Genomic DNA, 25,181 nt, shown 5'->3' on the forward strand with positions numbered 1-25,181 from the left:
TCCCACCAAACACAAAGTTATCAAGTTCCAGTTAAGTTCCAGTCTCAAGTCACAGGAGGAAACCTTTGATCTGATTTTAAGCTTAAAGCTAAACTAACCGATATCTACAGTACCTTGCATTCTTTGTACCTCACAATATACCTCTATCCTCACTGGGCTTTGTTGACTGTCATGTGGGATTGGGTTTGCTTGCAGCACAAACAACTCAAGCTTGCATGAGTAGCTTGTGTTGTTTTGGGTGGTGAAGTGAAGCCGAAACCACAACCAGCTGTTGGAGCAGAACAAAAATGACTGCAGGTCATAAAGTTATTTTTGCCGAAACTGGATTTGATTTGATTCAATGTAATTCTATTTCATGGCCTCTGTTGTTCCACTTTCTCTTTTCTGTGGCAGTCTTTGGCTCTGTTGAGACCTGGGTGATCCAGTCACAAGTGGACTGCTTTCCTGCGTCCACAATTGGCAATAGAATGCATCTCTGCATGGGTTACCACTTGACCACTTGGGACAGGATCACACTTCACGCAAATGAACACAAACGTGACGTCATATTGTTTAATATGCAACAGTTTAATTTACAAGCAATACACAAGGATGAATTTCCTAAAATTGTGTGGAGACTACATATAGAAGCCATATTATCATGTTTATTTTTCGCTGTGGATTAATCATTCATTCATTTAGAACACGTGCATGTACATTTGTCTGTCTGGCTTCCCAGATGATCAGACGTGACAATGAGCTGCTATTGAAATGCAGTCGATTCATCAACTGATGAGGCTGAACATTTGCTTTCCTACTACTTAATGAATTTAGGCACGTTTGGTCCAGACCACCTCTGGATGTGGTCTCAGTTGTGGCCTCAAATTGCAGACCGCTACAGTGGCTCTAGTTGTCAGTAAGTTAATGGAACAGAAAGCGGTTGTTTTGCCAGTATAAGGTTTGTTGTTTCAGCGTCACTTGGCTGTCAGAGCAAAAGCTCCAGGTGCAGGGGATGCAGTGCTTTGTGAGGGAGATGGGCAGGGGAAAGCCCCGGCCCCACCCTTAATAAGACCCCCTCCCTCCTGGCAGTCCTGTATCCAGAAAAGCTGGTGTAAAAGTCACCTTGCTCAACAACAGATGGAAGCACAAGTGAAAGCAAAAGACTGAGCAGTTGATGAAAAGGGTGAGGATCAGCTGCAGCTGTGGAGTTACTACTGTTGGAAGACTTTATCAAGTTCCTGGCTGGGTGCTCTGGGGAAGACCTGAATGAGCAGTAAGTGTTATCTTTCTTAGATGAGGATCACGGATGAATTTGCGCTCATGCAGAAACGTTTCCAGTAGCTGGTAGTGAAAGATGTGTGAATGCTGAGGTACTGCCTCATCCTCTATCAACCCGAGCAACATAACTGAGGAAACTTAACCCAACAGCTGTTCTTCTAGTTTCTTCTTCTTCTAGTCCAGTCCCAGACATTTCCTAAAACTATGCCTGCAGTAAATTAGATTTTTTTTTGTGAATGGCCATTTATACCTTTAAGTGCCTAACAGAAAAAGAAGTAATTGCACATTTAAATAAACATTACATTTCTAAGTTTGTGTGTATTGGTAGAACGGAGGTTTCATGACTGAGCCACATGTCCTGAGTTGATTCTGGATCTGCTGGGTCTCTATGTGACAGCATGACCAAACCAACTAGGAGCATAACAAATGCCACAATTAAATAGTTTCCATCCTGGTGTTGTTTTAATTGGCTCTTCTTTATCTGCTGTGTTTATCTGGGTTTTTATTTGCTGTTTTTGAAAGAACATCTTAAATAATAGTTCATTATTTCTTTCTCATTCTATTTTGTCAGGTTGTCATGAGTACCACAATTGGAATTTCATTATACCTGGTGAAGGTTGCTGTATAAATTAACCTTGTACTATGACAGCAGCCATCTAGCAACTGAAGGGTCGCTGGTTCAATCCTCGCTTTCCCCCAGTGACCATGTCCAAGTATCCTTGAGCAAGATACTGAACCCCTAATTGCTCCTGATGGCCCTGCGATGGACTGGTGACCTGTCCAGGGTGAACCCTGCCTCTTGCCCAATGTCAGCGGACAGCCCCCCCCCCCCCCCCAATGACCCTTACTGGATAAGCCGTATAGAAAAAGGATGGATGGATGGACCATGACAGCCAATGCATTCTAATAGTGGGAAAATTTCACCCACTGGTGGTTTTAGTGACATAGTGACGCCTCAAATCCAAAAGAAGAGAATCAGGATCAGAGTAACATGGCCCTCTGCAGTCAAAAGGTATGTTGTTGATTAAAATGGAGTGTAGTATGGTGGATTGTGGCTCCTTCTGTCAAACATCAGCATGAAATGTCACACAGTTGTCACATTTGTCAGGATACAACCAGGGAAATCAAATCATTCGATAAGACCAGCCCCAATCCTGTCCTCACCCTGTCCAAACTAATCTGCTGACCTCTTCATGATGGTTGTGAGAGACTTGAATCTGTCATGCTAATATCCTGGATGTGCGAAGGATATACTCTCCCAGAGCGGAGTCCAAAGGTTGTGTGCTCTGTATGCTTGGTCTGCAGGTTTTGCTTTCTGTAAAAGTCAGGTCCCTGTGTGTTTGTGTTTTATATTGTGCTTTATGTAGCCTTAATTAGGACCAGGCCCATTCTGACGCCAAGTGAGCCTCATCACCTAGAGGGTTACAAGGCCAAAGGAACACGAGGAGAAAAGTGCTTCAAAATGTTGTTTCCCTTATCAAGTTTGACGGCTCAATGGTCCATTTATGTGCTCGATAAGACTCTACCAAAGTTGACCCCCCCATTTGACATCCCCTCAGAGCGTGGTGTCTCACCAGGCGATTGAGGCTCAGAAGGTGATCCTGTGTTACCGAATGTCGGCATGGACCAGGGACGCCACCTAATGCCAGGCGCATGCATAGGAGAAAGATGCACAGATGCTGAGCCTGGAGGAAGGACAGAGAAGACAGGGAGGACAGATTAAAGTATCTGCAAATATCTCAAAATATGAGCTTGCACATGACACACACATTCCATACTAACGTGTACAAACATTTGGGAAATCTTCTAAATTCCATTAACTTTTAATGCCCTGACAAGTGGATCTGGTAATTTCTCTGTGGGCAGTGGGCGGGGCTTAGATAATTATGCCAGCGCATTCATGGGAACATTGTTTAATCTTTCCACTTGTAATGGTTGTTTCAGTTAGATTTGTTTGGACTTTAATTGTGGTAGAAGATAAATTTGTGTCTGTGGTCAAAAATTGTTAGAAGATGTTAACTTCTGAAACCATTTTTTGAAACAGAGCAACAAAAGTCTGTCAGTCTAGCACATGTCGGGAGCCGTACGGGTATGTGCTGCTCTGCTGTGGGGAGGGACGATAAAAGTCACCGGTCAGACCATTGTGGACAGGAATGAGGGGACAACAGCTTCATCACTCAGACCTGTGCGAATGTGGTCAAGTATTTAGAGCCTGGAGATCAAGCACATTGGAATTCCTCTTCACAAGTGGCCTTAATCATCTCTACTCATCAGTAATTCATTGATGACTGTCTGTGGTAATAATATCCGTCTCCTCGCAGTGCTGTGCAGAGAAAGCTATGTTCTTTGGAATGCACTCATTCTAGATGGATTTTTCATGGAAAGGCTTGCCCTGTGCTTGTCCCACCCACATTCTACAAAGACCTGCCCCTTTCTTTTGTGTGAATGATGGAAAATACCATTATGGAAATTCCTCCAATATGGAGAAGTCACATCGGTCAAAGTGGTCACTGCAGACCTGCGGGTGGCAAGGAGCAGTGTTTCGACAGGATGTTAGCTCAATTAGCTACTGCAGCGTGTCAGTATCAACAACTCAACTCTCCGGGGAATTCAGCGGGAGACTTCGCTCTCCAGTGAGAACTGGACACACCACAACAAACATAGCAGGATCCAGCTGAATGACCAGATGTTGATTCCTCCACTCCATCGTGTTGTAATAAGAATCTGAGCAGTGTGGAAAAAATGCACTTTTAGTGGGTGTAATTTAATGGTAGCCAGTTGCCCCACTGGTTTATATTCTAACTGCTCTGGGGCTGCAAGCAGCTCTGCCCTGATTGATTTAAAAAAGTGGTTATTCCCATTACTTACTTAGAATAAAAATGTTGGGAAAATAAGACCCAGGCGGAAAAAGCCTCACTTTAATACACAAAAAACTAGCCAATCAGAGGCAGAGAAGGGCTGCTGGCCAATATTTACTTCATACTGCTTCAAAAAAAAACAAACTTTGGGGCTATTCAGCACCCAAGGTGGAGGCTAACTTTATCCAATATGAGGACCAAGTCTCAGCAGTCCATCTTCTTAACTTCTTATTATATCTGATGGAAATAGCACAAATGCTAGCATTGCTAGCCTAGCTGCTAGTTGTGCTAGCATTAGTTGTAGAAGAAGAATGGGTACACAATACCTTTGGGAAAACGCTAACTTTCTCAAAGGTATTGTGTAACCATTCTACTTCTACAACTAATGCCAGCACAACTAGTAGCAATAACAAGTGGAATAGGTACACAATACCTTTGGGAAAACACACCCTCAACAAAATAAAGCAAAGGCCAGAGAAGCGTAATTGTGTGACAACTGCTGATTGTGGAGACAATAAGCTTCTGATTCAGTACTTGGACATCTTGCAGTCATACTGAGCGACACTGAGCGCCAGTGTGAGCCAGCGACATACCAGAGCCAGAATGACGGTGTGTGTATTTGTCATCATGTCATCCCACACGAAGCAACAGCTTCAGTCACATGCTGCCAAAACATATTAATGTTTATGTACAAGTGACAAAGCCATCTAGTGTCTGACAGAATTATGAATCATGTGTTGTAAGAGGAAATCTTGTAATAGCCCCAGAGATGGGGATAATGTTGTCAGTGTACATCTAAGCAATCTCAATATGATCTCAAGATTCAAATCTAAAAATTGCATTCATATCAACATTTTTTTTTGCCTGGTGGAGGGAAATTCACTCTTGCTAAGTCATGTCAGAGACAGAAACATTTAGCTTAAGGCAGCATAGGACAGGAAGAGTGGCACGTAATGCAAATTTACAATGTCGTGCCACCACCAAGTGTAAAAACGTGTTAAGAGGTCGCGGTCATCACACATAAGTCTGAGTCTGGAGTTTGTTGGACCCCTGCAGCAGAGTTAGTTGAGATACTATTCATAAAACCTACTTGCCAATTTCCCCACTGAGGGACGAATGAAGGTTTATCTTATTTTACTTTAGAGCGAGACCAAAGCTGCGCATCTTTTTTTTTCAGAATATTTTCAGATAGATCTTGATTTGTTTGAAAGAAAGCAAATTAATTTCCTGGATGATCTGCAGCTGTGGCTGATGTCCTTGACACAAGTGACCTCAGACCATAAGTCCATCAGCACCGTGGGCCACCCTGCACACGACAGTCACGTCAGCAAAAAGCTCGCCAACATTCTCCTCCAATCATGTGCATGACTGAGTTTAACAGGGATTAATAGGTGATTTCATGGGATCGTACAGAAATAACACGTCATTTTTAAGGACATCTCCCGGGTCATGTTCCCCGGGTCATTTCACAGCTCATAGATATTTTCTCTGGAAGGATGGAAGGTCCTGACCAGCAACATCACCGGTGACAACATTGTGGTCAAGTAACAAAAGATCTCATTTTACAACCAACAGCAAACTAAAGTCCTCGTCTGGACACGTCTGAGGCAAGAAGTAAGAATCAATCATTCCTGTTTGAGAAGTTCGATTTCTTTCGCTTTGTCCCATGAGTTGTGCAGATTTCAGTATTGATATAGAAGTGATGTGCTGGCGACGGATGCTGCTACGCTGGAGTTTTGGCCTTCTTGCCAGCAAGTCTTTCTCCCACTTGGTTATCATGAGATTGACGAGGTGCATTGCTGAGCTCGGACACTCCTTTTCTTTTCACTGGAAAATGCAGTATTATAGAATTGTTTTGACAAGGCTGTTGTTGAGGTCTGGTCAGTTTTAGGAACACAAAACATCTTGTTATGGGAACAGACCTTGGTGTGGGATAAAATAAAAAAAAAAGATTTATAACAATGGAAAATGTCCTGTCATCTCAGTTAAAACACTCAGTTTTATCACCAGAATGATGGTTCAAACTAGTCATACAGCTTCTTTTGTCAGTGAGATGTTTAGAGTAAACTGACCTGCCCAGTCTGTACGATCCAAGACTACAGACTCCAGAGAGACTCATAAAAAAGTGTGATATCACAAAGTGAGCATTCATACATCAATTGATGAGACCTGACTGATGAGGAGAAAGCTTCTCTAACACAGAGGAGTTCATGGAACGTACACGTTAGTCCACCTGAGTCTGCGGCTACGCCGGTCAACAGTCAGGCCCAAACCTCGGTGGAAAGGCAGGTGCGACAGCCACCCTCTCTCAGATGTTTGCAGACTGTCTGCACACATTCTCTGCGACCATGCAGATGCAGCGGCCTGGTGCTCTGCTCCTGAGCTGATGTAACATGTGCTCGGGAGGCACGTGGTCAACTGGCCCTGGTGTCAAACGCCTGGGACAGACCTTCAAGGTGACTTACAGTTGGAAAATGAAGTTACAGTTGCAGCATTTTGTTCAGTGGACATGTCAGCTTGCAACATTTGCTCTCACTGAGCCGACCTTCTGTCAACCCCGCCATAATGAACACCTGTGATCCCAGCTGTTCAGCAGTATTTTGACATTCTCACCAACAGTGATAAAAATAAATTTGAGGTCCAAATCGAGAGAAATAGGATCTTTGAGCACACAGAGCAAATCTTTGAGGTATCGCTTATCCAAACGGAAAATAGCTGCACAAACATTCGTGTTACTGTATAGTTTTGGTCAGTATATTTTATTTGGAGGTAAAACTGAAACTAGAGCCGGGCGTGCAGCTAATAATTCATCAATGCTCAAGAAACTATTGTTCATATAAGTTTGCAGACACAGTAGATCACAGTTGGTGCTTCTATATTTCATTTGACTCCTGAGTTCTAAAACAACAGCAGCATAATTAGAGTATCTCTTGTTACTATTGGTAACCTTAGATGTCAAAAAACAGAAACACATGCAGGTGAATATCTTTAGACATTGAGGTCCGAAGACCCAATCGACTGATAAGTCGGCTGTTAGTAAAAGTTGCAATGTGCCATTTTGTGGAGGATCGGGGCTGGAAGAGGTTCTGCCAGTGTTTACTCCGTTGTGTTTTAGCTGGACCGAACACAAAGCCACAGATAATCTCAGGCAGCTGCATATGAAATATGACCACAGATTTATGGTTTACTTTCTCACAAGACAGAAGTTGACATTTGGACTCAAAAAAGGTCAAATGAATGAGAGTAACATAATTCACCCGACTTTTTATTCATTTTCCAAGAACTTAAGCCAACTAAACTCATTTTTTTCCCTGAAGGCTGCACTGCAGCACTGCCAACTGCTGAAACTCATATTTGTGACTAACAAGTTCTCTTTGATTGTTTTTAAAGTTTTCAGGGGTTCATTATGTACATCTCAGTCTCTTGGACATGAAATGGAAGGAAAGATTTGAGGGAAACCCACACTGAGTGACGGAAGCACAGGCACGAGGACCAGGCACAGACTGGAGGGAAGCGCCAGAACTTTCCCTGCTTCATGCGTTGGTTGTTTTCATTGCCTGGACAAACGTATTAATGAAAGGTTTGTTTCAGCCTTGTTGGAGGTGCATGTCACTCTCACTCTCAGATTCTAACTTTAGCTTAACGCAGAGTGGTCAAACACAAACTCCTGGCTGCCTCAACAGCTCACGTGCTGATTTTAGGTCCTGTGTGTGTGTGTGTGTGTGTGTGTGTGTGTGTGTGTGTGTGTGTGTGTGTGTGTAGAGTTTGTTTCTGTCTTGCATCTTTGCCTTCCAGGTGTGTCTTGGTAATCTATCAGTTTCCTCATATCATGACAGAAATCAGTGGATTCCAATTGATTGAATTGCAATTATTGGTTTAAATTACTTTTATTAAAAAAACAAAAAAACAAAAACAACTCATTACCAGAAAAAAAGAATAAAAGTTTGAGAAAATGTTAAAAAGACCATAATTAGGTTATGTAATTTTTATTTTTTAGGGCCAGATTGATGTCATTTGAAATGTTTGTGACAGACGTGTGATCCAAGCAGCATCCAGATTAGCTCTAATCATCAAGATCCTGACTGAGAAGATCACATGGGGTCCAATAGATCCTTGCTTACGCTTCATGCTGCTTTGCATTACACTGCTGGCAGTTTTTCCACATCTTATTTTATTTGTGTGTTATCTCTCATTCCCATGTGCTTCAGGCTCATCCCTGCCAGTCTGCCTGCTGCACACTGTTTCCTCACCCCGCCCTGCATTCCTCGCCTGCATGGTCTGCCCTGCTCACAGCCCTTCCATGCAAAAGCTATTACCCTTGTAATCACAAGTATGCATTTAACTGCTCTTTGATACCTCGAGCTCTGAGTCGGTGTTCTGTGCTTGGATCCAAACCTTGCTGTTCCACATAGAACACAGCTTTTATTCCCTGTAAAATCAGGTTTCTGTCTCTGCAGGTTCCCAGCCAATGGCAAGCTGGGAACACATTTGGTGTGTGTTGCTGGAATATAACAATGATGGCACGTTGCATCACAAACACTCAAGTCTGTGAGAGCCTGTCAATGCAAACATTTACCACCCCCAACAGTTCAGTCTTCTTCTACTGAGGTATTGTTAGCCAGATTCTGTTACTGCAGTCAGCTTTGGCCTCAGATCACACTGCACCATGAATATGAGACCTTGTCTAAACCAGCCATGCAGTGATTACACCACAGCTTCGGCATTCCTTCTTCAAAGTTCACAGTGGATCCCTAGAGCGACGATCCTCTGGAAAAAAACAGGATCACCCACTGAACATGAGCACCCTCAAACACCCTTTTTAGGTTCAAAGAGAACCTCAACAGAAGCAGCTGTAGTAATTATGACAGCAGTGACTGAGGAAATCAGATAAAAGCTATTACATAGTGTCAAAGTCTGCACAAACCAAAGGGCCTCAACTCAAGAGATCGCTTGCTGTTTCCAACCACAAGTTTCCCATTACAAACCACAAGTAAACACTGTTTTTTAAAACCCATGACCATGATCAACCCTAAACTTAGCCACATGGTTATTATTTTAACCAGGATGACGAAGATATCTAAACCCTGAAAACGCAGTTAACCCTAACCACAATGTTTCCTAATAGTAACAACACTAGAAGCCAAAAAGATTTTTCCAAAACCTGACTGACACTTCTTGTCACGTCTATAAGTGCCTGTTTTCTTACTCATTCACTCGTGTTCAGCGTCTCCTGTTTTACTGAGTTACTCACCTCTTATTACAGACCACTTCACTCCCAGCCTCTGTTTCCGGACGGTTTTTATTGTCTCCCCTCATTAGATTCACCTGTGTCTCATTATCATTCCTCTCCTTTTATGTTTGTCCTTCGGCCTGCGCCAGCTGACTCTGCCTCTCCCTTTTGGATTTGTTTGCCTCAAATGATGAAGTACTTGTGTGCTGAGCCACGTTTCTGGTAAATAAAATGTAGCTTGACGAGAATGCTAAAACGGGACCAAAACCTTGAGAGATTTTCAACTAAAACAAAACAATAAAATGAATAAAATGTGACTCATTTTGGTCAAGACTGAAACCAAATATAGTCAGCATCCCGAAAATAAAACTGAGGAAACACATTAAGTCTCCCCATAGAGAAATCAAGATCAGTTTTCATTGACAGCAACTGGACTCAAATATTTACAGTTTTGCTTGACTGAGGTAGATTAACATGCTCAGACTCCATTCAACACGACCAAATACGAACCATTAGGCTAACTAAATATGATGAAAACTGACACAAGACAAAAACAAAGAAAATTAACACTACAGACTGTATTTTTTGAAATATTTGTGTTTTCTGAGTCATGCTTTGGTGAGCTCCTTTTTGTGGCTACAGTTATAAAAGCACACACTGCCCAACCGTGGCTCCCGCCATCTCAGAAATTAAGCAATCCTCTGTTCAGGCCCAGGAGGAGCCTAAACAAACAATAATCAAATTTATTGAAATGACACCAAAACTCCAATAGATTTCATTAGGCATAACCAAAAATAATTAATATTTAAATGACTAAAATGTGACTAAAAACAAATGAGCAGTTTTTATTTTCTTTCCATCAAGCATTACTTATGCGATGGTTCAAAATGGGCATCAAAAACATTGGTGGAAACTACAGCCGGGAGAGTTTACAGAGACTGAGTCAGCTTTTTGGCTACACCACCCTTGACACTGCCACGCTCTTCTTCCTGCGTCTACTGCCTTGATAAAGGTGGATCCCTTGAAGTCCTGGTTGTCAGCCATCGTAATCCATGAGTTACCCTCTTGGTTCTTCGCTGGGTCCGTATGCAAATAAGGATCACCTGGATGCTCCCGAGAGGTCCTCTGTGTTGTAAAAGCATGGTAGACCACCAGGTCCACCAAAGGCAAGTTCAGGTCAAAGGGTGTGGTTGTCCCCACTGGACCTTTGGTTGCATGTGGAATCCTGTAAGTTGTCTTCTTAGTTTGTGGGTGCAGTCTGGGACTCAAGGATTTGAGTTAGCTTGTCTTTGGCAGCATCTTTTGTCAATACTCTTAAATTGCAGGTGAGTTATTGTACATAGGCTTGCAGTGGTTAACGCTGTCGCCTCACAGCAAGAAGGTTCCAGGTTTGAATTCTAGCTTGGGCACGGGGTCTTTCTGTGTGAGTCTCCATGTTCTCCCTGTTCCTGCGTGGGTTCTCTCTGGTACTCCGGCTTCCTCCCACAGTCCAAAGACATCAAGAGGGGACCAGGTTAATCCAGACTCTAAATTGACCGTAGGCGTGGCTGGGAGAGCCAATGGTTGTCTGTGGTGACCCGTCCAGGGTGAACCCCACCTCTCACCTGAAGGCTGCTGGGATAGGCTCCACCCTCCCCCGCAACTTTTAACAGGATAAGTGGACGAAAATGGATGGATGGATGGAGTTACTGTACCTCATCTCCAGGGTTCATTTCAAAATCAGGCATTTGATTGTATGGTGCCAGTCACATCCTGCTGAGTCAGTAAATACAGGACCTGCTGATTGTTGCCTGTCCTGGTGTTTGTGCATAACAGCTGACAGGTTTAGCCACTACAGACACATCTGAGCCAGCTGTAAAGTTCAGGAGGTTTTGGTGATGTGGGTACGAGGCAGGGGGGCAGCGTGGCTCAGAGGTAGAGTGGCCATCCAGCAACTGAAAGGTCACTGGTTTTCAATCCTCGCTTCCCCCGGTGACCATGTCCAAGTATCCTAGAACAAGATACTGAACCCTCATGATGGCCCAGCGACGGACTCGTGACCCGTCCAGGGTGAACACTGCCTCTCACCCAATGTCAGTTGAGATAGGCTCCACCCCCCCGACCATTAACAGATAAGTGGTATAGAAAATTGATGGATGGATGGTACAAGACAGCCTGACCCGGCCTGTTGTTGATGGAAACTGCATGTACTGACCACCAACTGAACTGGAAATAAATGTAGCACGTTAACAATGTGGCAAGCTTGGAGTGCTTCAGTGGTTGAAAACAGCCAGGTGGTCAGACGGTCTACTGATCTTGCGTGGCTGAGAAGTAGTCCGTCAGACTTTACAGGAGTGAATCAAGGTGAGATTTGCCACTGGCTGTCATGTGTCTCATGAGAGGCTGTCAGAGATGTGAGCTGCTACGAATGGGGGAAGAGCTAGACTAAGTCGTAAGCCTCAGCACTTGCTAGCAGCTGTGACCAGTCAGTCCACGACCAACTGCTTAACGGTGGTCAGCAAATTCTATGCATAATCTTGATAAAATAACAACAAATGTAAGGTTTAAAAATCAACATTCTCGCCCTAAAGATGCTTGGAATGGACTACGACAGCTGCAGCAGAGGAGCTGAAGACTCATTTTGGAGAGTGATGAAACACAAATCATCAGGTGTCCAAACTTGCACAAATGACACAAATTAAAATTAATAATCCACTGGCATGGTGACTCACACGAATGAAGCAAGGCAAAACTTTGATTCAGAATGAGCTTCAGGCAGACCATCACCTGCTGACTGACAGAAAAAGCATCATTTACTCTGCAAAGCTAGTGATTTATCATGAGAATATCGCCACAGACACCCAGTTCACACAGTTTGGGAATGCTGAAGTACAAGGGCAGTCACCAGTGTGCTGCAAGCTCAGTCAGCATAGTTTTACTTCATTCTGTGATTGACAGACATTTAAACGTCATTTAAATGAACATCTTTGAGATAAACACTGTAATGCTGCACACTTGCCCAGGAAGAGTTGCTACTGCTGCCCTCTGTAGGGGGATCAGATGCTCTCAGTGTGGGATGTTTACTGCTGTAAGGGAGTTTGGATAAGTCTGTTTTACTCACAATAGACACATCTTCCTTCTAAAAGTGAGTGAAGAAATGCAGAAGGTGATGTACAATTTTGTTTCACGTCAGAATCCATAGTGCGTAGTGAAAACGAAGTCCAAGTCGCTTCATCCCTGTGTGCTTAGTTTGATTGGCACCAAACACAACCGAACCCTGGTTTCCACACAGCTTTAGGATGAAACCCAGAAAAGCTTCTGTCCTGTGGTGCTTATGGTTTTCAAAACTGGAGCCAGTCAAATACCTGGCACCGTCTCAGTATGTGCAATGTGGGATGGAAAAACCCTGTGCAGTCCAGTGTAAAGCGTGACACCTCGTCACTCTGCTCATGTAGGATGTCGGGATCTGTCTGCGTGTTATGTCAGTTGCACAACAGCTCTGCGCAAGAAGTTGACGGAGTGATGATAATGTCTGCCACACCTACACCGACATGACATATTCTATAACTAAAAACAGCTGTGTGCATGTGCAGGGCCTCCGCAGTATAAAGCAGCTCCAATATTTCACAATCGCGTTTCATCACTTCTGTGTGGATAAGGGATTCTCCACAGCCATAAGAGCCTGGATACATATGTCATTCTTTCAGTGTTATGGAGTACATCTCCCATGACTTCTCAGTTAACATTCGACCACCATCCTCTGCGCTGACAGCGCTGGTGACCATGTGTTGATCCCGATCCAATCTACTTTGCTCATGTGACGTTCATGACATTACTGGAATTCAATTCATATTGAACGTCTCCTGTGGCTTTACAAATGTGTCCAAACTTTGCAACTGAACATTTCTGCCAGACAAATTCCAAATCTGCTATTTGCTTGATGCGTTTCCTAAATGTTAATCACCACTGAAATGATTAATTGCATACCAAAATCTCAATGGAGGAGATTAAAAATCCCCTTCTGCCAAAAACAAGAAATAATAGTAAGTCATAGAAATACTAGATTTCTTTCAAATAAGTCATCCGCCATCACCAAATCAGTACAGGAATTATGAGCCATAGTTGACCTGATTCCAGCCAAATTTGAGAAGAGACAAAGTGGAGAGAGATTTCCTAACCAAACACATCGTCCTCCAGGAGCTGCACGTGGTATAAGTGGTGCAGAGACTTAACCCTGATGTCCACTAGTTCCAGCTGCAACATGTTACAATTGCAGCAGCTGCAGCTGATTCTACATAATGCTTGTGATTCCACCAGAAGCGCTGCGGTGCATTTCAGGCACGTTCCTGAAGGGACTCGGCACCGTGCTCCATGAAGAATACCTGGTGAGTCTATGTTTTGATGGACAGCACATCAGTGTACACTGAGCAGATCCTACACAGACAGGAAGTCCCGAAATGAATTGCATGGTCAATCCAGTCAGTTTTCAAAACAAAATGTGTAAATTCCAGATCACAAAAACAGAAAAGGACAAAATACAACCACCTCCTCCACGTTCATGTGCTAGAAAAAGGCAGCAGCGCAGAGGACGGATGGAACCAGCATCACAGCCAGAGTGTGATGAGCCGGAGCCAGTGGAAACCCAGGGACAGCAGGGAAGCCTACCAGATTCCCCTCAACATCCCCACAAGCCCCATGACCCTCGCATGCACATGATTAACTCCCAATCTTGACTGGCCAGAAACATTACAGGAATATATTAAATGGATCTACAGTGAACATCCTGTCAAAAAAAATTCCCAGAACTTACTGAATATGTTTCTGCCAAATAATGCGGTGCTCTCCCTGTGGGAAGGTTACAAGGTGATGTCTGGAAGGATTTGTGGAACTTTTTTTTCCTCTTAAACAAGTACAAAAGGGACATATATGACATAGAGACAGCCATATGGGAACATTTTTACATCATCATCATCATCATCATCATCTTGGAATTGCTTCAATATGACAATAAACTAACCAAACTAGAACTTCCCTCTTAAGTTCTACAGGGAGAAGGTCATTGTATGCTCTCATGTCATCTACAAAGAGATTTTCTTGTGACCACTGTGGAACGTTGCTTTCATCACTGATGATGATGATGATGATGTTACGCAGCATCTATGTTCTTCAAGGGTTTGAGATGTTCACCACCCTTAGAGAAACTTAGAGAATACCACACAGAGTCCCTAGAACGTCCCCTGCTCCCAGGAATGTATCAATCACACTGATGTTTCAGTCTTTGACAGCGCTTTGAAACACACTGTCCTCAGCGATGTCACAGGGTGCACATAGTAGGAACTTTTTTGTCAGTTGTCACATAAATTACAACACACTATACAGGATGCATTTAGGATATTTCATGCACCCAGCAGGAGATGTAGATACACATCTGTTTTTACTTCCTTTTCACCACAGTGCTAATATTCTCCAGCTATGGAAGGTAACACCTCCTCGGTACTGCTGAGATGAACACAGCTGGTTGAGGCTGCAGTCCTGTGCTGGGCCCTTGTTAAACTATTAATCCATATGTTATTGATCGAATTCATGGCCCGGTTTTCACGGAATTCAATGGAACACAAATCAGTGAAAAAAAACCACATGATGTCAGTTTGAATAATGAAGGTGTTATATTGACTTGTCGATGGCAAGATCATTTTAAATTTTATTAAAGGTATTTTTTAAACCACGGTCCCTTTCTTTCCTTTTTTGTAAACTCATGCAAATTCTTGATGAATTCCTCCATCCATCTGATACACGACAGCCCCAACAGACTTTTCCCCAAACAACGTTAAAGATGTGGCTGTATGATGGAGGATAAATTATGTTGAGCGTGACACAACCCCTGTGAAATGACTTGTTTGCTATCACAATTTGACCCATTTGGTCTGATAACATCTGGAATGTATGAAAGCTCCCTGTATACATTTGTTTATCCATGTTCATTAGCAGGCAGTCAGCCAGAGATAGCCAGCTCAGCCAACCAAAGACTTTGTAGCGCATTATCATCATGATTCCCAGACTGGGGTGCATGTGCCAGCAGGGTTACGCACAGTTAAATCGGGGGTGTGCCAAAAAATCTGTAGTATTCTCTCCAATCTAGCATTGAAAATAAATCAGCGTAATAGCTTTTTCCCATTCCCATTCTGACTGGTTCTGCCCCAGATCCATCTCACTCTACATGTTTAATGGCAGCAAGAACAACCCAATCAGAAGCAGAGTAGAGACCGGGGTGGGTCTTCTGAAGACGCACACCGACTAGGCCCGTATCCATGAGTCAGAAAAATAAGGCCACTCAAAATGGATTTGGTGTAGTTCACCTTTGTTTCGCAAGAAAGTCACACTGAGATTGAAATCTCTGTTACAAGAGGTGAGAGCCAGGGACAGAGTCAAACTAGAGGCATGACAAGACAGCATCGTTGATCCCACTACACAGCTTATATCAGTTACTAGCATTCACACATATAAAAATAGCACTCTGGCATCAGTTTCGCAGGGCAAATGGAGAAGCCATCCCATTCCATAAAGTCTACAATTCTCTTGTGTTAGTGGAAGTGTTTCAAGAGGAAGTTAGTTTGTTTTCCCTAACCAGTCTCTCAGTTCTGTTACTGTTTTCCATGGCTGGAGCAAGCCTCTTAGCGAGCTAGCTACTAGGGGCGCACAACATCAGCATTGCTGCTTGGATCGTCGGGTGGACATGGACGCAAACATTATGAGGAGGTGCAGACGATGGGAGGCTGATGGCGAGGAGACTTAAACCATCCCTGCCAGCAACGATCACAACCATGTGCCGAGAGTAAAGAGCAAGATCTGTTATAGATCTATTTAAAACAGAAGATTGCTGTATTTTAATTCATGCTGCTGCAGATTTCATTTTTGTGGTTTGTCATCCATCCATCCATCCATCCATCCATTTTCTACCACTTATCCTGTTATGGGACGCGAGGGAGCTGGAGCCTACAGTACAGTGGTAGTAGGTGGGGTTCACCCCGGATGGGTAAGTTTGTCAGCCATGATGTCATGATTCTGAATTTTCATATTACATATGACAAATGGAGGGGGAGTCTGTCTAGCAAAGGGTTGCTGGTTCAATCCTCACTTCCCCTGGTGACCATGTCCAAGTATCCTTGAGCAAGACACTGAACACATAATTGCTCCTGATGGCCCTGTGACAGGGCGGCACGGCGGTGCAGTGGTCAGCACTGTCAACTCCCAGCAAGAAGGTTCCGGTTTAGAGCCCCGGCTGGAGCACGGGGTCTTTCTGGGTTAGTCTCCATGTTCTCCCTGTTCCTGTGTGGGTTCTCTCTGGTACTCCAGCTTCCTCCCACAGTCCAAAGACATCAAGAGGGGACCAGGTTAATCCAGACTCTAAATTGACCGTAGGTGTGGCTGGGAGAGCCAATGGTTGTCTGTGTATATGTGTTGGCACTGCCATGGACTGGTGACCCATCCAGGGGGAACCCCGCCTCTCATCTGAAGGGTACTGGGATAGGCTCCACCCCCCCACAACCCTTAATGTATAGAAAATTAATGGATGGATGGCAATTGAACTAAAATGGGTCGTCAGACAACTCTCATCCCCCTCCATTGTCAAGCACCATTCTGTGCAACATTGTGTTACTGCTGGGGTTTGTCTTTAATCAACTAGAAAAACATGTATTGTCTTTCTCTCAACTGTTTTGCATGCTGTGACAGTTTCAGATCAAAGTGCTAAGTGCTGTATGATATTTATCCAAAAACTACAATCCCAGGGCATTGCTACATCCGGAGAAAAACAGTTCCCAATAATATTTCACTCATGAAGAGATGAACTGAAGCTACATTTTTTAAGAAAATGAGGTGTGAATATCATTAAATGCTTTGAATTCAACCAAGCATAACTTTTTGTTGATGCTGTTGTTCACACCCCTCCAGACTTCACAACCCCCAGCACTTTCCTCCTGATCACCAGCACTCTCGTGTCACTCTTGACAATTATTTCTTCGTACCAAACTGCTGTTGAGCATTAAGGTCAATTGAGTTCATCCCCTTGTGGGGTCGATGTCTCTCTTTAAAAAATATGTATTACTGGGGGCAGCACAGTGGCCCCCCAGCAAGAAGGTTGTGGGTGGAGCCTTGGCTGGATCACGGGGTCTTTCTGGGTGAGTCTCCATGTTCTCCCTGTTCCTGCTGGGTTCTCTCTGGTACTCCAGCTTCCTCCACAGTCCAAAGACATCAAGAGGGGACCAGGTTAATCCAGACTCTAAATTGACCGTAGGCGTGGCTGGGAGAGCCAATGGTTGTCCGTCTCTATGTGTTGGCACTGCCATGGACTGGTGACCTGTCCAGGGGGAAGGCTGCTGGGATAGGCTCCACCCCCCCCCCACCCTGAACAGGCTGAGAGGTAGAAGATGGATGGATGGATGGCTTATAATTGGTTGTAATTGTTGGCTAAGAATTGTGTTTCCTTGGAAGACAAATGTTGGAGAAATGTAGGATCATGGTGAAATTAACACAGCCAACGTAAGTTATCAACTTCACATCCTTGGAAATGGTGGGGTCAAGCAAGCTTTATGAAAATGAGTCTCCCAACTCTGAGGTGATGCCTGGTACTTTGCCGGGTAGAACTCTTGACTGTTCCTGGCTGCAGCCAATGTAAAGTTTTGATTTTCTCTCTGGGTTATCTACTTTGGTGAAAATGTATTCATCTCTCAAGGTGCAGCTATAAAATTTCTGTATCCTAATATTGCTTTTTGCACCCATGCACAGCTCTTGGTCTTTATTACTGGTCGTCTGTGTTCTATTGAACTGACCTTCCACGTCTTTCTTGTCAATTCTAGTGAGGTTGTAGAACAACTGCATGACTGCACAGATTTACTGTGTCAGCTTGGACACAAAGAAGCAGAATGCCTGCCCACGTTGTCCACTGGGGGCTTGGTGGGCACGTCTGAACAATACAGACTCGAAATACAGAAAATACACCCAGGGTGTTCCTGATCACTTTCTCACTCCCCTCAAAGATCTTGTCAAGCCCACATTTTAAGATCAAAATAGCTGTTCATGTGGATGGTGAGCAGAGGAATGCCAACTGCCAGAAGCCAGCAGTGACACTCTGAGCCAGGGGTGGAACCACCGTATCTGCTCTTTTACTTTCTTTGAAAGATTCTCCGCACATCAAAGAGCCCTTTGGCCTGCAGAGCTGCAGTGTGCTCACGCCGTTACTCTGCTGGTTGGTGGGCCATAAAGCTGTCCCCCCCCCCGCCACACACTCACACACACACACACACACACACACACACACACACACACACACACACACACACACACACACACACACACACACAATTAACAGGGTTCAAGCAGCGGGAGGAACTGATATCAGGCGGCTGGTTTTCATCCAACAACTCTGCCAAATTATGAACATTTCACTTAATAAGTCTTTAACATTTGTTTCTGATTTTCTTCCTTCTCCTTCTTTTCCCGCTTTCTTCTTCTTTCTTTTTTCTTTACCACATATAAAAAAAGACTGCACAGCTCCATAGAGCCTCAGTGTAGATGTTCACTCCCGATGGTGTTACTGCAGCAACCATCAGGAGCAACACGTTTTTTACAAAATGAGTCCAGCTGTGTCAAACGAGTCATTTGTTTCACGTTTGGAAGGTGTTTGGTGCTGAACATATGATTTATTCACTTACTCTGAAGCTCAAAAGTAGTTAAAGTTACAAACATGCAAATGAAAACTATTCCGTTGTGACAAGTGTAAAATTCTTAATTTGTCACAAAAATTTTCTGTAAAAACACAAAATACCCGTTATAAAACTAAACTTTTAAAAAAAATGAAAGGAAAGATTAGTCATATAAATAAAGCCTGATGTAATTATGTAAGGAATCTAATATTTCCCTTTTTATTTGAATTACCAAGCACCGGCCTATGAAGAGCATTTTATTTAAACCAGTCTCCAGACTCAGTCCACTTCAAACAATTACGAAGGAAGTCAAATTGCACTTTGTGTTCTGCTTGATAAAACAGGTGAGTACAACATCTGCAGCCGTCACTTTCCTCTGAATCAAAGTGAGCACCACACATATTTGGTTGGTAATTTCCTGGAAAATCCCTCTATGTGACTTCTGGCTGGCAACTGGCTCTGGGGACATGAAAGACTGCTCCTCTTCAAACCCCACGTAAAGTCGCACACAAAGCCCATGTGAGTCAACAGTGGTTACAGAAACACGACTCAGGCAAGAAGACTGCACCACAACCACAGAGGAGAATAGAAGTCAGATGGGAACCAAATGAGCAGAAAGAAAAAAAAAGAGAGAGAAATTGAAGCTCATCTTTGACGTCCTGTTATTTATGAAGTGCATATCTGTTGTTCCATCTGTAACACAGAAAATCTCAAGGAATGTCGTGGACACTCCTGACTCCCTATCCTGCCATCACTTACCAGCTATTCTCATTTGAGGTTTCCATCCCCTTACACATCTGCCGTTGTCCATGTTTACCAAATTCTCTCTCTGTCAAAACCACAGATCAGCGACACTGAAACTGTAGCAAAAGCTCCTCACACTCTCACAAGTGCTTCAAATGGGAAAAAAAGTAATTCCATGCTTAGTTTCATTTCAAGACAGGTCAGTTCATTCTAATAAAAAGCAGCATGAGCTGTAAGAAGTGCTCCATGTGGGCTGAGTGTGACCCTCAACATGGTGAGAGGTGTGTGAGGTCTGCTTCTTACCTTGGCTATAAATTCTAGCGCGTGTGTGTTCATCTGGCTGAGCTGAAAGAGCAGAAAAGAAAAAAGACCAGTTTCAGCATCATTGGCCCAAATGTGGCGTCTAGGACGTCCCGTAGAATCTCACTCCAGCTTGCTTGAGTGTGAAGACACCATGAGAGTGTGTCCAGCTGAGACCTGAAAGGGCTGCCGCACAGCTCTGCTGCTTATAGCCACCTCCATGCATCCACAAAGACAGAGACAGCAGCAGTGGGAGGGTGGGGGAGAACATATGACCGCCTCTCCATGCTGGTCCTTCCTCTTGACCACCTCCTCCTGGCTCCGGGCCCAGCTCACTTAGGAGCAGCTGAACTCGGAGAAACACAGAAGAGCTGGTTACAAGTGGCTCCCTCTCACTCATTAGAGGGTTCTGTAGAACTGACAACTGAAAAGAGGCTCACTGGTAGAATGAGGGAAGCTTTTATTCATCACCTTAAGTTAGTAGCTGCTGTCATCTGGGGACACGATGACATCACGGCAACCAAGTGTGACAGGTCAACGGATTGAAACATGAGCAGGCGGATGATCTGACAGGTTGGAAACAAGCCAATGGCTCGTCAAGATCATCCAAAACCCCTTTAATCAAAGGTGGAATATGTTGGAAAATGGCCGAAACAATTACAGCAAGTATGGTAAACCTACTGTACATTAGGTTACTGTGCAAGTTACAGATGGAAGACAAATTAAAATAGCATGGGCTCTCCTGGTGGGATGTGTGGCTACCACAATGTGTGGAACTCCGCTAGAGGGATGAACAACATTCTTTCAAATGATAGCCCCTCATTTGGGATTTTATTGCAGTGGTCCGTGCTCTCACGGGTGTTCAACTGCAGTCGAGCTTCACCCTGCATTAACTCATCTTTCACCAAGTTTCACCTCCAGGTTTTCACCTGGACAGTGTATATTCTGACTCAACTGCTAACAACCTGTCTGATCATCTGACAGCTGCTGTCTGTCATCACGGCGATCTATTTTTACTTTCCATGTGCCCAGGTTTTATTGTGAAATGTTCTGCGGTGCAGAGGCGGGGTGGTATTGCATTCTATAGTACAATAATAATGTCACCAGAGTTGTTATAAAGGTGACAGGGCATGTAGTGCACCTGGGAGGAGGGAGAACAAGCAGCGCTAAAAGGAACATACATGTTCCCCATTTCACAGTGTTTGGCACAAAAAGCATTCGTGCATGGTTAGATATGCTAACACTTTCTTCACATTTGTACTGAATAAATGCACACAGTTGAGTCCATTCTACACTCTCCAGCGGTTCTTACTCTTCATCTCCTGCTCTTCTCCTCTCCCTCATCCTGAGCATAAAATGAACCTATCCGTGCCAAACATGTTATACACTGTTACAACCAGTGGTATGCGTATCAATTAACATCATCCAGTGGTCTCTCCATCTGTCTTCAGAGCTCCAACCCTCCCACTGTTGTGTGCAGTCATATTTAGGATCATTCACACCCCACCCAAGTAGGGAGCAAGTTGTATTTTCTGCTGCCCAAAGTAATATGTAGCCTACAGAAAAATAACAAAAGCAACCAAAATATTTGTTGAGTTACGAGTGTCAGTTTCCCCGGTTTATTTTTTCTGCGGGTACAGATTGTGAGAGTCAGATATGTTGAGGCTATTTGCAATGGGCCATGCAGCTCTGAGTTCTGAGTGGAACGCAGGAGAGTAAGAATACACGTCGCCCCAGCCTTGTTTTGCGCTGTAAAATGAACATCCTGACCTTGGTTTCTTTTTCTGTTTGTGTGTATATTATAGATGGATGTGTGGACTGCTAGTTCAATGGGGAGAGACAGCTGAAGGATAAACTGATACTTGTGTAAAGTCTTTGGTCCCCCCCCCCTGTGGACGCTGTGTTATTGGATAGAGGTGATCACTACAACTCCACCAAGCCCCCCAGTATTTAACAGACAGGAAATGGCTGAGCTTCAGAAGAGGGTAGTAGGTGACGCCTCATTTGACCAATCAGGGCGCTCCTTCATTCCACAGGCCAGAATGAAGATAACACTGGGCCCCCACTGGGACATTTATGTCATTTATTTAGATGAACCAAGTCAGTGATTCCCAACATGTAGACACCACACTATCATTCAGACATGTATTGAATAGAAGCGTGTTTGTCGTAAAACCACTGACAGGGTGATGAGAGACGTGTGTACAGAGAGTTGGAATGATTTAATATTGCTGATGCAGCATCCTCCATTGAAGTTCTTCTGATAAACTTTTCTGATGAAACCTGCGGTGCCAACAACAACTAATCTGATTCATTCAATACCAACATCATTGACGGTGCTGATTTTTCCCATTTCATTCTGGTTGTGCTTCATATGCTCTGACATGTTATGGTATGAAAATTTCGTATCATGGTTACTGTGATCACAATCATTGACATTGACATATTAAAATATTCAAAAAGCACTGATACAACCAGTTAAATCAGTCAGAAATCAAAGTCAAGATTAAAGTAAGAAGCTCCAAATCAAAGTCAGAATTCCCGATGATGTCATCAGGAGGCTTTCAGTGTATTTCCTTGTACATGGAATTCTTTCTTTGATGTCAGATTAAAGAACGCAATCTTGATGGGTTCATAAGAGCAGCCTCAGCTTCACTAGTGAACACATGGTAATGGATGGTCAAAGGACTCATTTTTATATGGCACCTTTCTACCTTAGCAGCAGTCAAAGCTCTTTCCAGTGGCATCTCATTCACCCGTTCACATACGCACTCACACACTGATGGTGGAAGCTGCCATGCAAGATGCCACCTGACTCCATCCATCCATTTTCTACTGCTTATCCTGTTAAGGGTCATGGGGGAGGGGGGGGGGGTGGAGCCTATCCCAGCAGCCTTCACCCTGGACAGGTCACCAGTCCATGGCAGGGCCAACACATAGAGACGGACAACCATTGGCTCTCCCAGCCACACCTACGGTCAATTTAGAGTCTGGATTAACCTGGTCCCCTCTTGATGTCTTTGGACTGTGGAGGAAGCTGGAGTACCAGAGAGAACCCAGCAGGAACAGGGAGAACATGGAGACTCACCCAGAAAGACCCCGTGCTGGAGCTGGGGCTTGAGCCTGCAAACTTCTTGCTGTGAGGTGACAGTGCTGACCACTGCACCACTGTGCCGCACCGCCACATGTCATCGGGAACATTTATGAGCTCAGTATCTTGTTCAAAGAAACTTCCACATGGTCACTGTTGGAAGTGAGGATGGAGCCAGCAACCCTTCAGTTGCTAGATGGCCACTCTACCTCCAAGCCATGCCGCCCACATGTTAACCTTGTGTGCGTGTTACTAAGAAGACGACCTCAAGCCTTTGGTTCTAGCAATGACTTGTCCAGTCATTGCTAGAACCAAAGGCTCCACACCAGTGGATCCAATCTAATCAGAAGAACTGAACTTCAAAGTATCTGACACTTTTGCTGTGAACAGTAATCCGGGTCAAGAACTACTGTTGCTGGTTAACTTCAAAAGCAAGTTCCCTGGTTGCTGCATTGAAATTCTTTTTTTTTTTTTTTGCTTCCTCGCTTGTTGTTTAGCAGCCTCCTAAAACAAAATTGTAGAGGTTCAACTCTTTTGCATGAGGCAGAGACTGGAAATGTTCTTCCTGAAGGAAGTGAGCTCTCGGAGGGGGGAAAAAATTCTCATCTCAGGAAAAGATGAATTTTCATCTCAAGAGAACAGCCATTGCCAGTGAGTGAAGGTTTGTTCAAATAATGTTTCCATTCACTCCCAGTATGAGCTGTTAATGTTACCATAAAGCCTCATTCTGTCAAGATGAAAAACATGGTGAAGTGAATTAGTTAGCAAGAGTCCAAACTAGCAGAATGTCAGCCTGAACCAACATTAACTTGCTGGCTAACTAGTTAATAGCATATGCTATTTGTTAGCAACACTAGCTAGCTTTAACGAACACATGCAGGGGCACCACCAGGGGTTTTATCACACTGGCCCCCTTCACCCAGCAGGCCACATCAGCCCTGTGTAATTACTGCAATGACCCCTCTGGAACTCAAAGCTTTAAATAACCACCTTTGTAGGGCTGCAACCCTGTAGCCCAGAATGAGTGGAAGATATTTGCTGACATTATCTGTTTGATACCAGAGTAATAATATGATTGTTAAATCAATGGCTTTATGTTAAACATGTGTGGCCCCTATGGATCATTAGCCTTTACCTTCCCTGCCATATCACATCAGAACCCAACAAATCATTACTCTGTGTTCCAGCTCAAGCATATGTGAAGAAGATGTTGATAGAAGTGTGTAACAGCTGGAAGAGCTGCTTCTCTAATGTTTTCATCTTCAATCTTCAGATTGTCATTATCGTGTTGGACCAACATTCCCCTCTTTGCCCCGGTGATGGAGAATATGTAAAGGAGGAAAAAAAAATGCTGCGAATATTGAGCAGATTTTTATGAGGCTATAATTTGATTTTGACTTCATCTTATTTCAAATTTGGTGGTGTTTATTGAACAATTCTGGCTCACAACCATCACATACAGTTTACTAACGCAGCTGTGTTGGATGTTAATGAGAAGGATGAGAATCTGGAATCAATTTGCGATCTCCAATCCAAAATGTTCATACACATGGCCCCATTTTATTTACCACACGGTGAACATTCTCCCTTCAAGTTTGTTTTCATAAATCAGTTCTGCATATGCCAGTCGCAGGCAAGCTTCATAAATAAGACCTCAGGCCATTGCGCACAATCCTGGAGCTGCACTATCATGGACAGTGGTGGGCAGCATGGAGACACTTCATGTTACCACTGTCATCAGGTGGATAGTGTCCTTCCTTTAAGTCTGTCATCAACTCATCTGTGTTCAAAGATGATTCAATTATCATGGCAATATTAACCCAGACAAGGCCAAACTGCAGTCCTTGGAATTCACCACTGACTTGAAAAGAGGGAAACAGCCAAGAACCTGTTCAAAGGGTTCCTGTACATGACATCAATTACCATGAATAACTCATGTACGGGAATCCTTTGAACAGGTGTGTGTGTGTGTGTGTGTGTGTGTGTGTGTGTGTGTGTGTGTGTATATACAGTATATATAT

At 43.8% G+C, this 25,181-nt stretch overlaps 1 protein-coding gene across 2 annotated transcripts in view; it reads right to left on the bottom strand.

Annotated features, from left to right (window-relative positions):
* csf1a (colony stimulating factor 1a (macrophage)) overlaps positions 1-20,310 on the bottom strand; it is a 39,936-nt gene extending 19,626 nt beyond the window's left edge. The window contains exons 1-3 of one of the 2 annotated variants that reach the window (XM_086200564.1): positions 20,247-20,288; positions 20,073-20,114; positions 2,832-2,942 (exon numbers count right to left, since the gene is read on the bottom strand). In XM_086200564.1, the coding sequence (XP_086056690.1) occupies positions 2,832-2,942; positions 20,073-20,105 (144 nt within the window). In that variant the 5' untranslated portion in view covers positions 20,106-20,114; positions 20,247-20,288. Of the gene's footprint in view, positions 1-2,831; positions 2,943-20,072 lie in introns of both variants that reach the window. The other variant, XM_086200565.1, reaches the window with a different exon arrangement.
* Between the last annotated feature and the right edge of the window lie 4,871 nt (positions 20,311-25,181).

This window comes from Aulostomus chinensis, chromosome 3, assembly GCF_037954235.1.
Source record: "Aulostomus chinensis isolate RoL2024-O1b breed Wild chromosome 3, RoL_Achi_v1.0, whole genome shotgun sequence".
In the NCBI taxonomy this organism is placed as follows: domain Eukaryota; kingdom Metazoa; phylum Chordata; class Actinopteri; order Syngnathiformes; family Aulostomidae; genus Aulostomus; species Aulostomus chinensis.